The sequence below is a fragment of the Mustela nivalis genome (genome assembly GCF_964662115.1).
Source record: "Mustela nivalis genome assembly, chromosome: 12".
In the NCBI taxonomy this organism is placed as follows: domain Eukaryota; kingdom Metazoa; phylum Chordata; class Mammalia; order Carnivora; family Mustelidae; genus Mustela; species Mustela nivalis.
The window spans coordinates 100937056-100950751 of record NC_139031.1 but is presented as its reverse complement, the minus strand read 5'-3'; the positions used below and the strand labels follow the sequence as shown (position 1 = coordinate 100950751).

The 13696-nt window shown below is 38.5% G+C and overlaps 1 protein-coding gene across 1 annotated transcript; it reads right to left on the bottom strand.

The window, feature by feature from the left end:
- Positions 1–7621: 7621 nt before the first annotated feature.
- On the bottom strand, positions 7622–13374 carry LOC309844868 (uncharacterized protein). The gene is made up of 5 exons (XM_082692195.1): positions 13196–13374; positions 9490–9604; positions 9351–9412; positions 8745–8821; positions 7622–8205 (listed from the first exon to the last, which is right to left on the bottom strand). The coding sequence occupies exons 1-5, from the start codon at positions 13224–13226 to the stop codon at positions 8173–8175; spliced, it is 318 nt and encodes a 105-aa protein (XP_082548321.1). The 5' UTR covers positions 13227–13374; the 3' UTR covers positions 7622–8172.
- Positions 13375–13696: the final 322 nt, after the last annotated feature.

Below are 13696 nucleotides of genomic sequence, written 5' to 3'. Positions count from 1 at the left end.
GACTGCAAGATTTGTAGATATCCTCAAGTACTGTCAATAAAAACTAATCTCTCTGGAGTCTCTGGAGTCTTCCTACATTTTTTTTTCTTCATTCTTTTCTCACATCCTCTTGACATCTTCCTCCTCCTCCTCCTTTTCCTCCTCCTTCCCTTCCTTCCTACTTCCCTCTCTCTCTGCCTGCCTCTCTGCCTACTTGTGATCTCTGTCTGTCAAATAAATAAATCTTAAAAAAAAAAAAAAAAAAAGACTAGAGCAGCTAATGTTCCTCAAAGCAGCAAGTATCATTTAGAGTTTTGCTTTGGACAAAAATAAATAAATAAATAAAACACAAAAAACTGAATTTAGAATGGAGACCCCAGCCTTGTGCTGACAAACTCTGCATTATCAAGCTGACAAACGAATTAATCATGCAAGAATGGAGGAGGGCCACAAAGATATCCATACACACCAGTAAGGGTTCTGTTGATCCCCAAGAGAAGGAAGGTTGTGTCAGAGAGGATATGCAAAGTCATCACAAATATACGTCACATCTGTGTTTCCAGCCTAATTGCTCATGGCTAAATTGGAAATAATAGAAATGAGGTTTTGTTTACACAAAGCGTGAAACTTTGTCCTGGGAACTTTTGTCCTCCAAAGAATTCCCAGCAATGTGGAATTTGGAAGGTGACTGACTGTGAGGAGTTCTAACAGGAAGAGTAAAGAGAATCAATACTGAGGCTAAGGAAATGTCACAATGCTGGGGGATACCACTGATTTCCTCTTTGCAGTATCAACGATGGAAGGGCGGTAGCTGCTCAAGGGAGGAAACAGATGCATTTTCCATGCTGTAAGCCTTGTCCCTTTCGAAGGTAGCCACAATCTGTAGCCCAGGTAAATCCAGTCAAAGATCCTACTGCTCAGCTCCCTGCAGTACCAGGGAACACCATCCTGCTGAAAACCAGAGTCTTCTGGAGAACTTCATTTCTCAGCATTACACTGTACTGTTGTTTTTGGAAAATGATGTAATGAATCTACTGAAATAACAGCTTCTGTCAATGCAACTGTGTCTATGAAATCATCTAGCTGCTCTAATGAACATAAATTTTAGGCCGTACTCATTAAGAGTAAGTGGATATTTAGAGATATCCCCGGGTCAAAGCCACGGCTGCCTATTTTCGTTTTCCTCTGACACACTTGATCTTTTTCTTTCCCACATACCCTTCATTTCCTTGGCTCTCTTTAGGATCTGCTTCCAACTCACTTGAAACTGCTCAGAGCATTTTGCCTTTCTTTTTCTCTTACAGATTTCTCAGTAAACCCTTCCTGAACTCCTTTCCCTCGTTGCTTTTTCTGTTAACCTTCTGCCCACTCTCCTCTTCTGTCAATGGCCGCAAACGTTTGTACCCTCCAAAGAAGTCAAATCAACCTTCTACTAATCATCGGGGCATGAAAGTGCTCTCTTCATGTTGCTGGAGATTTATTTAGTTTAATTATTTGATTCTTATGCTTCACATGCCATCTCACAATCTAGTCATACACCTAGAGTTCACAAAAAAAAAAAAAAAAAAAAGATTTCAAAATGAGGCACTTAGAAAACAGGTGCAGGGGACTTGGGACCACTCAGAGACAAGTCTTGTTAAAAATAAAAAGGAACCACATTAAACATTTTAAGGGTTGATCTGAGCAAAGATGGATTAAAATTGGGTAGCACCAAACCACAAGTGGTTAGGGACCTCCCACCAACAGGAGCTGGAGGGAAGATTTTATAGAGAAGAGACAGAAGCAAAGCCGGGAAACTATTTGATTCTCTAGCATAAGTGTTTGTTTTATTTGTGAAAACTCAGTTGGCTGCTGGTGACTGGTTGTCTGTAGGCTTTGATTTCTTAATCTTAAGCATTTAAGGCTTAGCTCTTGGTGGGCTTACTTACATAAGTTACTAATTCATTTAAACCACTTCAATCTAATCGCCTCTTTCTAGAACCTATATAACAATTCCCCTCTTTTGGTCAATTTCTCATATGTGAGAGATAGACCAAGACTTTGGTATTAGTGACATTCTTGGCCACCATCAAGGTGAAGTTGTTTTTATCTTATCATGAAACTCATATGATGTGAGGTCCGTGGAAGAATTTTTGTTTTTTTTCCTGTTCATCTCATTGTTCATCTCATTTCTCTTTCTCTAAGCACACTGAGAGACCATCTGATGTCCTGCTGGTGGCCATGAACATGTACTTAAGACCTTTGAGAGAATACAGCACACCAGGAAGATCATGGCGACGACTCTCAGGGTATATGCCTTAGTCAGGGCCCTCAAGAGCCAAGCCAGCTGGTGTCAAATAAATCAAAGAATGTATCCAAAGGGGTGTGGACCTGTTTTAGCCAATGAACTGTTTTCCAAAGTCTTGTATTTAATACAATACCAGAGGCACTGGTCCAGGTAAATTAAAGCAGGAAGTATTTGCTCTTGTACAATCTCCTCCTTGTTCAGCCAATAAATAATCTAAACCAATTCTATTATCCAAAGTAACCTTAGTAAGAAACCTTAGGGACTTCTGTTGTGGAGCCATGGCCCTTAGCAGTTTACTCAGCAAGAGCTGCCAGGGTTAAGGAATGGTGTCTGCCCATGCATTAATAGAGAGAAAAAGCAAAGAGCAAAGGAGCACAAGGAATAGAGATAGATAGATACATAGATCGATGGATCGATTGATCTTGATCCATGATCTTGGGAGAGCCATCCACTTCAAAGTGTTGCCTGCTTCTGGGAAGAAACTTCCCTAGACATTTTTAATTTTAGATCTCCAGCTGGTGTGTAGTTCCAAAGTCTAGAGGAGCATTTTTAATTGGGAGATGTGGACCCAAGGTTCAAGGCCCTGAAGTTTGGCTGCCATCTGGGTAGGTTTGGTCCTTTTCTCCAATGCTCAAGGGCAGTCTTTGTTCTTAGTGATTCCAAGTCAGAAAGGCAGGCAAAAATTGGAAATATTATTTTGGTTAGTCATAGCCAGATATTTGAGAAAATGAGGGCAATTCAGAATCTAGTCCAGTTTGCAAGTATAACGAAACCTCAATGACACTGAACAGGACTAGAATTTAATACCCACAAGGGTGTGCTAGAGTTTCCCATTGAAACATAATTTTTGTCTCTATAGTTACACCGATTTCTGTCAAGGTTAATTGAAGCCAGACTAATTTGCTTGCAAAATTAGTTTAGTTTCATTAAATCTAGCCTGTTTACATAAGAAAAGCAAGAATGGTGACTGGTCATACAGGTTCTTTTTAAGGTAGTTTTGCTGGGACTTTTCATAGGGAATTCAAGATTGGACCTTTTTTTCCCCATTTTATTTTATTTCTTTCCAGTATTCCAAAATTCATTGTTTATGCACCACACCCAGTGCTCAATGCAATACATGCCCTCCACAATATCCACCATCTTTGGACTTTTAAAAGGCATCTCACGGCTTAGAAGACAAGCCAAAGGCTGACCATCAGATTTTTCCTAGAATATCTATAGATTTGGGTAAATCCCTTTCTTTCTCAGGTCCTCCAGTATTTTAATGTTCCTGAGTCTGCCAGGAAGTGACCTTTATTACTCACCTTGTAAAGTTTGGAACCCTGTAAGCAAGAAACCAGGTAGTTTTTCTAAGAGGCTTTATTGGTTCTGTAAAGTCAAACTTAGTTCCTTAAAACTGTTTGGTCACATCTGATTATATGCACATCATTGTTAAAGATGACATTCTAGTCAAAGCCTTAGTAATGTAACCAATATCTCTGACTGTGTCCTGTTATAAGAAGAACAGAGTCTTATGGAACATTTGCAAACTGCCATGAAAATAAGACCACTCAATAAGTTTCCGGAGGGATCATGTAGGGGGAAAAAGTAAATGTTTCAATTTTGCTTACGAAAGTGCATTTTTACCAAATTGCTATAGGTCATCGATAGCTTAAGAGAAAAGAGAAAAAAAGCTCCCTTAAACCTGAAAACCAAAACATTAAAGAACCCTTAATTTTTCAAACAGAGACACTAAAAACTATAATCATTGCCATCAGTTCATTCAATCTCATGTTATCAATTTTTGTACTCTTTGAATACAACTTTTCCATTAGACTTCTGGAAATTCCTATCCAATTGTCCAGCAGTACAATTTCAAAGTCATCAGAAATCTGGATTCCAGAGTACGTGTCAGGGCCTTTCCATAAATCCCTCTGAAGACAAAGAACTTTTGCAAAGTAAAACAATAACACTCTATAGAGAACAAAAAGACAAATGGCCATGGTTGAAGATCTAATGAGAGTTCATTTGATAAGAAAATGTAGTTATTTCTGTGGCATACAACAATTTAAGGTAATCATTAGACAATGAGAATACTTATAAATAACTAGGAACTTCAGCTTCTGGAATACCTATATTAGAAATGAATGTCCATACATTAAAAATTTAGAAGGTTTACCATCACTTCTTATTTGATAATACTTCCCATGTAATTTAACATGACAAATTGAATTAGTTTAACAACTCCTTTATATCTCCAATCCTTTGAGATTTTCCAGGGACCTTTGGCAAACCTCAAAGTAAATTTGAGGTGAAAAAGCTTCAATTAGAATTTTATTTTTAGAAAGTTGTCAAAATGTCAAAAAGTTTGAACATTTGATTAAATAAGATCACAGATCATTGTGAAATAATGCATAATTATCTATATAACCAAAGTGACAATAGAAGATTATAAAGGCAAATAAAGATGATTACATGGTTGTGAACAAAACTGAGCTCTTTTAATACTAGGAAGACTTGTTTCCCCAAGTAATCAAAGGCCTGGCAAAAACAAATAAGGCACAGGATATCATTTCATTAAGACACAAAATCTTTGCTTTCTAGGCAGATACCCAAAATGTAAAGGAATACCTTACAAATACCTTCACAATACCTTACAAAGAGCAGACCAACAGTCCAAGAACACTTTGTATTTTTAATAGAGAGGAAATCAAATTCTAATTTTGTACCAGCATACTTCTGATATTTTGGCTCACTATTTCAAACTTAAAGAAACCCATTCTCCTAGTAGCTAGCTAGACCACACATCAAATTTCCTACCCAGTGGTTCTTTTCTACAAACCTTCTACAACATTTTGTATCCACTCATCTTTTGTGCTAAATTTTTCTCTTTCACATTCTGGAACAATCTGTCATTCTACTTTACAACTCTTTCTACTCTTTTTAGTACATCATTCTACAAAATCACTCTTTTTCCCTCAACAAAAACACATCCTCCATACATTTCCTTATTCAAAAAACACATCCTAATTACCTTACCCACTTTTCATACACAGCTGTTTCCTTTCACCTTTATTATTTCCAGTAGTTTTAATTATGTATATTGATTACAATTCTCAACCCTTAGAACTCTTAATGTGCAAGTTCCTAGTGAAAAGTAAGAAATAAGCGGGGGTGGAACTGATCTGCTAGCACTCTATGAGTTGGCAAATTTATAAATACATCCCATAATTTCTAGAAGCATATTCTTCTTCATAGTAAATCTTTCAATGTGGCACAAGACATATTTAGTAATGACCCAAATATCTTTAATTCCTCTGTAATAAGAAGCCAAAAGTAGATAAACCCATGTTCAGTGACTAATGCTTTACTGTTGGATCTTATTTAGAAACTGATCTAGCTATTCAGTGAAAAGACATCGTTTAACTTAATTTAGTATTAACTTTGAGGTTTCAAGTTATCAAAAAAGTTTAGAAACTATTTTGAAGGTGGCATAACATAAAACACAATTATTGTTGAAAAGTTCATTCATAAACTTTTATCTTGCTTACATCTATTTATAGGTTCCTTTTAAAAACTTTTTCCTGGGGCACCTGGGTGGCTCAGAGAGTTAAGTGCCTGCCTTTGGCTCAGGTCATGATCCCAGAGTCCCAGGGCTTCCTTCTCACCAGGGAGTCTGCTTTTCCCTCTCCTCTGCTCCTCTACCTGTTCATGTTGTCTTGCTCACTCACTGTCTCAAATAAAATAAAATAAATAAATACAACTAAATAAATAAATAAATAAAATCTGAAATTAATAAAATAAATAAATAAAATCTAAAAAAAAGACAACACTTTCCAGGGGCCCCTGGGCGACTAAGTCAGTTAAGTGTTTTATTTAACTAACACTCAGGTCATGATCTCAGGGTTGTGAGATCAAGCCCCACCTTGGGCTCCTTCCTCTACAGAGAGTCTGCTCGAAGTCTTTCTCTCTGTCTCTCTTCCCTTGGCCCCTCTCTCCCAATAAATAAATAAATCTTTAAACATTTTCCATAGAATTTATTTTACTTTTTATGCTGTGCCTTCTATTCACATGACTTATTCATTCCATAACTGGAAGCTTGTATCTCCCATTCCCCTTCCTACATTTTTCACATCCTCTTACTCTTCACTCCTCTGGCAACCAAGAGTTTGTTCTCTGTATTTATGGGTCTGATTCTACTTTTTGTTTGTTTATTCATTTGCTTTTTTTTTTTTTTTGATTCTACATATGACCGAAATCATACCATATTTGTCTTTCTCAGTCTGATTTCACTTAACATAATATCCTCTATGTCCATTTGTTGTCACAAATGGCATGACCTAATCCTTTTTATGGATGTGTAATATTCCATATTTTGTGTGGGGGGGCGTGTGTGTCAGGAACTTTCTTACCTTCTTACCTACTCATCTATCAATGGAATCTATGTTGTTTCCATATCTTGGCTATTGTAAACAATGCTGCAAAACACACAGGGGTGCATATATCTTTCCGAATTAGTGTTCTCATTTTTGTTGAGTAAATACCCAGCAGTGGAATTATACGATCATATGGTATTTGTTTTTTATTTTTTGAGGGACCTCCATACTGTTTTCCATAGTGGCTGCACCAATTTACATTCCTAACAATAGTTTTCAAGGGTTCCTTTTTTTTCACATCCTCATCAACACTTGTTATTTCCCTGTCGTTTTCATTTTAGTCATTCTGATAGGTAGAGGTTATATCTTATTATCATTTTGTTTTGCATTTCCCTGATTAGTTATGTTGAGCATCTTTTCATGTGTCTATTGGCTATCTGTATGTCTTCTTTGGGAAAACATCCTTTAGGGTTCTCTGCCCATTTTTTAATTGGATTGTTTGGGGTTCTTTAGTGTTAATTTATCTGTTCTTAATGATTATATTTAAGCTAACCCGTGAAAATTTCACTACACATTAAAGAGCTAACCAAATTACTAACCAATTTTCGAACAGATAACATAAGCATATGAGACTTTTGGTAAACCCACATAGAATAAAATCTGTATGTGTGCATTATATTTAATGTTGATAACTCTGAAGACATGCCTGTTTTAATTAAACCAACAAAACTTACACTAGCTTTTATTTATGAAAGATCTTCCTAGATGATGTTAACTTGAAAAACATTTGAGTTAGTTTCCGTATCTCTGAGAGAATACTTAATTTATATAAGCACTTAATTTTCTTTAAGCCAATTAAATAGAGCTCTTTCACAAATTAAGTCTGGCGATACCATCTGGAAGTACAATAGTCAAACATCTATGAAATACGTATACAGACATACATAAACATTCAGGCAGATACAGAGATTTTTGCTTTTATTTTAAAATTTTAGCAATGAAACAGATATATTAAGTATAAAACTTACTAGTTTACAGAAAAAGAGTTAGACTCAAATTATGTTTCTGGCAGATGGAATAAGTTAAGTTTACCTGCTTAGAGGGCTTAGATTTTTTTTTTTTACTAATAATTATAGAGAAGACTTTAAAGATTTCACTGGAAACTAAGTGAATGAAGGGTTGCATTTTTACCCAAAGAGCTTCCTACAGACCAGGTAGAACATTTACATCTCAAAGGACATGTTTTCTCCAAGAAGTTTTGTTTCCAGTTGCTTGGTCTTTTACAGTATCTTGCAAGTATTTTGAGATGAAAAGGGAGAGCTTGGGGATTAATAAAAGGACAGGTGGGCTTTGAACATTTACATTCTTATAAAGACCAGATTTGTAAGACAACTGCAGTTGCTTTTAATTCCTCAAAAAATGGGGTTGCGACAAAAATGATATAATAGAGGGGCTCATCCGTCCATCTAACTAAATTATCTTCAATTTGCATCTTTCTATCAGGGAAAAGTTTACAATAGGCTGGAAATAAAAAAATCCCCTATGTACATCTTATCTTAGGTGAGAAGGTCTATAAAATAATCCCTGTCAAAAAAAATAATAATAATAATCCCTATCAGGTTCTAAATATCAACTTCCAACCTCTGACCACAGAACACATTTAAAAAATCCTTTCAAATATTTTATTATCAGGTTTTAGCCTGGACAAACAGCAAAATTCCTGGAAGTCTTGAACTCTTTCATTTTTCTTTTTATTTTAAACCAAAGGAATACCTATGATGTTAATTGAAACCAAAACCAGGAAGTCCTTTATGGCTTGACTATAGACACAATAGGTATTCCTATTGTGGGTGAAAAAGACACAGCCCTACCAAGATCCAGAACCAAAGAAAACCAAAAGAAAGAAAGATTTAGGCAATTCTTGTGAGAGCTGCCAATCCCAAGTAGGATGCTAGCTGAAAATCATAGGAAGAGGAAGGCTTGATAATCAATGGGTAACCCAAAACCAAATTCACAATAGTCTTAATTTGGAAAGGAAGGGACAATGTGATATTTTAACTCCCTCTCTTGACCGGGCACTACAGATAGAGGTTCAGGAATTGGATTTTAGTAAGAATTCTCACCCTCCACTGGTTTCTGCTACTTTTTCCAGGATTCCATCTGCCGGTTCCAGAGTGAGTGGGTATCTTAGTGGTCCCATCTGCATGGCCAGAAACAGTACATTTCTACATTTCTGAGTTCTTGGCTGAGACCCCTTTCTCTCCAGGCCATCTCATAAATGGATAAGATTATCTAGGTTAAAAGTTTTCACCGTGGGGACGCCTGGGTGGCTCAGTTGGTTAAGTGGCTGCCTTCAGCTCAGGTCATGATCCCAGCGTGCTGGGACTGAGTCCCACATCGGGCTCCTTGCTTGGCAGGAAGCCTGCTTCTCCCTCTGCCTCTAGCCTGCCACTCTGTGTGCTTGTGCTCTGTCTCTCTCTCTCTCTCTCTCTCTCTAACAAATAAATAAAATCTTAAAAAAAAAAAAAAAAGTTTTTACTGTGGCAACAGTAATTCAAGATTATGTTTGGTAAGATTAGCTCATTTGTTCAAATGCAGGTCTGGGTCCATAATTTTTATACATAAAGTTAGCCAGAGTGCCAGATGGAGGAGTCCCAGACTGCATTTCAAGGAACCCTTTCTCCTTTAAAAACAAAACAAAATAGAAAAATACAAACACAAAACTTTACCTGAGTTTTCCCACTGGACCAAGTCCAGTTTAAGTTGGACCCAGTCTGTCTCAAGACCCAGTCTGGTAAAAGAAATGCTCAAATCAGTCTGAGAGCTTACGCAAAAGCTGTGCAGCTGGGATATCTGAGGGGGACTTACCTGGGACTTCCAAATGCAGGGAAAATCAGTGAGAAACATGGGCTCAGTTTGTACCTATCCCTGCTCATTGCTTGTTGCTCCTGGAGACCTTCAGACCCATCTTCTGATACCAGAACTGTTAAAAGATAGGCAGAGGCATCTTAAAATTTTTAAATTGTTTTGAGCAAAACAAACTTAAATTGGGCAGCACTGAACCAGAAGTGATTAGGAGCCCTCTACCAACAGGAGTCTTTTATAGAGAAAAGGCAGAGGCAAAGCAAGGAAGTTATTTGGTTGGTGAGAGCTTATGTGGTTGACTTATTTCTTGGAAGCCCATCTGGCTGTTTGTGATGGGTTGTCTCTAGGTTTTGATTTCTTAACCTTGAGGCATTTCAGGCATAGGTTTATTTTGCTTACATAGGTTATTAATGCGTTAAAGACAAAAGACCTCCTTGTTAATTAATTTAACAGTATGGATCTTCAGTAAGCCTATTCCTTCATAAAAATAATAACAAAAGGCAAACACAAAATATGGCGGGCTTGGCAATAATGACCTCAGAATTGTGAGGGTGAGGTACTACATATATAAACTTATCTAGTATATACCTAGCACACAGCGAATGCTCAGAAAATACTAATTTTCACCCAATTTCCCCTCCCCCAAGTATACACTCAACAGTATACTCAGCAAATATCTTACATTTTTAAAGTGCTGACTAGAGGGACACCTGGGTGGCTCAGTTGGTTAAGCATCCAACTCTTGATTTCGGCTTGGGTCATGGTCTCAGGGTTGTGAGATCCAGCCTGGAGTCAGACTCTGAGCTCAGAGGGGCATCTGCTTGAGATTCTCTCCCTCTCACTCTACCCCTGTCCCAGCTCCCCCTCTCTTTCTCCCTAAAATAAATAAATCTTTAAAGTGCTGAGTATATGATTCACAAGTCCTATTTTGTGCGTTTTGGTCATTCCATAACTGGAATGACATTAGTCATAATGTCCCAAAGAAAGCTGAAATTTCACAGGAGAAAGCAGCAAGGGATGCTAGGCTGAAGCTGGGTGGAAATACATTTGGTGTCCCCTCCTGTTGTTCTCACCCTATCCCCAGATCCCACTGCATTCTGCTTTCCTGCTTTATTGGGGGGATGTAGGGTGGGGGGAAGAACAGCAGGACATGTGGGCTTAGGAGTTTCCTGGAAGATATTTTAAACCATGTCCACAATTAGACTTTAGACAATGAATAATAATAATAATTTTTAATTTACTGCATCTTACTCCCATTTCTGTGGCTTTAATGACACATTCCATCATGTAATCACCACTACCCTCCATCATTCCGTCATGTAATCACCACTACCGTAATCACCCTGTGAGGCAGCTACTATGAATATGCCCATATTAGAGAGGTAAGTCACATGGTGGTCCCTGAACTCAGGTGAAAGCTCCTGCCTTCATGTCTTGAGTGTCAGGGAAGGAATGGAGTCACAGTGAGGCTACCAGCAGCTAAATTATAATGGCATTCTGAAGAAATCTGGTGGACAATTCTATCCCAGGGGGGAGGTACAAGGGGTGATTAGCTATGGCTGGCCATGGGACCTGTAGTTGGGAGGAGAGTCACTCAAATTGGTATTTGGGTATTTGGTATTTGCTTACAGTCTGACCCAGCTCATTGACCCTCAACCCCACAGTACAAAGCCTAGGTTGGCAGGGGATGTTTGACGGAGCCCTGATTCTGTGGCCAGGATGCCTGGCAGTGGTGGCCAGTGGGGGTCCTCTTTTAAGTGTAGGGGGCTGTCCAGCTGTGGCCCCACCAGCAGGGTTTGAGAAAATCTGCTTCCTCCCACCCATACTTGACATCTTCAGGTGTTTTCACCTCTGTCAAAAGAGCACAGGAAAGACACTCTCTTACTGTTTGACTTAGTATTCCCTGTTTGCTGGAAAGGGAGAATATTTGTCTATACATCTAGCAACTATTGTTATTTCTTCTCTGAATTGTCTGCTTGAACTCTTTAAGTGCTTAACCCACTTCTGCCCATGTTTTCATTTTTTTTCTCCTGTACTTTCTGCCTTTTTCTTATCGATCTGAAGGACTTTTTTTTTTTAATGTGTAATTTTGGATAACAATCCAGAACATGTTGCACTTCTTATGTATGTTGTAAATATTTCCTCCCTGCTGCTCATTTGTATTTCAATTTATAAATCAAGACATCCAGCGTTGTACAAAAGTTCCCTCAAAAACATCCACTCGTGTGAGCAAGGATATTTATCGGCAGTGTATCTTGTAATCAAGGGAAGAAGAGAAAGCAATTTGAATTTGCTTCAGCAGTGGAGCTGTCTACTTAAATTATATACATCCATCCTGTGGCTTGCTTCACAGCACTTAAAAGGAATGAGTGAATCTACTTTTATTAATATACAAATATCCTCCAGATGTACTATTGTGTGAAAAGGCAAATTACAGAATGAGCACTTACTATTTACTGTTTATGAAAAATACACATAGACAAGTAACAATGCTAATATTTTCTATAAACATAGATAGAGAGATGGATATAGATATATTCTCAATCTCTCTGAGGTTGGGAACAAAGCCTGGAGTTATGTCTTTTTTTACTTATAGGAATATAAATATACTCCCATGAGAATCTTTATATATTTATATATATATGTATACATACACATATATACATGTAATACATATCATGTATATATGATATATATACATATGTGATATATGTATATGTGATCTAATACATATCATGTATTACATATATATACATATCATGTAAATATATATACACACACACACAAACTAAAAACCATGGTTAATTCAGTGGAGAAGGGAGAGGTGTAAGACTTTGGAGTAGTAAGGTCTTCTGCCTTACCTATGCTATTTTAGAAAGTTACAAGAATATTGTTCATGAACTTAGTGAAACTTAATTTAAAAAAAAAAAAAGAAAGAAACGGGGACACCTGGGTGACTCAGTGGGTTAAAGCCTCTGCCGTTGGCTCAGGTCATGATCTCAGGGTCCTGGGATCGAGCCCCGCATGGGGCTCTCTGCTCAGCAGGGAGCCTGCTTCCTCCTCTCTCTCTGCCTGCCTCTCTGCCTACTTGTGATCTCTCTCTGTCAAATAAATAAATAAAATCTTAAAAAAAAAAAAAGGAACGGAGTGAAGTAAGTCAGATAGGAAAACAGATAGATACTGAATACATGGAATCACTTATACACGGAATTTTAAAAAGCCGAACTCCTGGAAAGAGAGATAGAAGGGCGGTTACCAGAGGCTGGGAGCGGGGATAATGGTGAGATGCTGGTCAAAGGGTCCAAACTTCCAGGTGGAAGATACGTAAATTCTGGGGATATAATGCACAGTGCGGTTACCACAGTCACCATACTGTTTTGCATACTTCAAAGTCACTAAGAAAGTGGATATTAAACGTTCTCACCAGACGCACACAGAGGAGGTAACCAAGAGCGGTGACCAAGGCCTTAACTAGTCTTACTGCGGTAATCCCGCCAGTGTGCGCGTGTCACATCCACCTGCTGTCGGCCTGAAAGGATCGCAGTGTTACGGTCAATCACGTGCCAGCAAACAGAAAGGAAGCGAGAAAGGGGAAAGCACTGCCCTACCAGGGGAGAAAGGTTACAAGAGGAAACCCGCAAACCCGGGCTAAAGGCGAGAGTAAGAACAACGCACAAACATCAAGAAAACGCAAACGCTTACCCCGCACCTTTCGCCGTGCCCAGCATTGTTCTACGCATTTTAAAGTTTCATTATTTCCAAGAGGCACACGCCAGGCCCCGGAGCCTGCCCTCTGCTACGAATTCTCATCAAAGAGTCTTCTCTCACCAGGATATGACCTCGTCAGAGGAATTCTGACAAATGAAATTCTCTCCTCTCTCAAAATTGTTTTGCGTTCTTTGCAGTTCCGGCTTCCGGTTTCCAGCTTCCGGGAGCCGGTTGGGACCCTACGGCCACGTGACCGGAAGAGGCCGTGGAACTGAAGACGTTCCAGAGGGCTGCACTTCCATTCTGCCTGAACGTGGCTGCTTCCCTACCTTCCTGCTTCTGCCCAGGCTCTGCCATGCAGACTGTCCAGTAATGGTCCAGGGTGGAGAGATTCTACCCCATGCACTTTCTTCTGAGTTTGTACGAACTTGGGAGAAGGAGATGGCTTCTCAGTCCCTGACTAGCAGGCTATTTTGCAAATTCAGCGGTTTAAATTTATTTC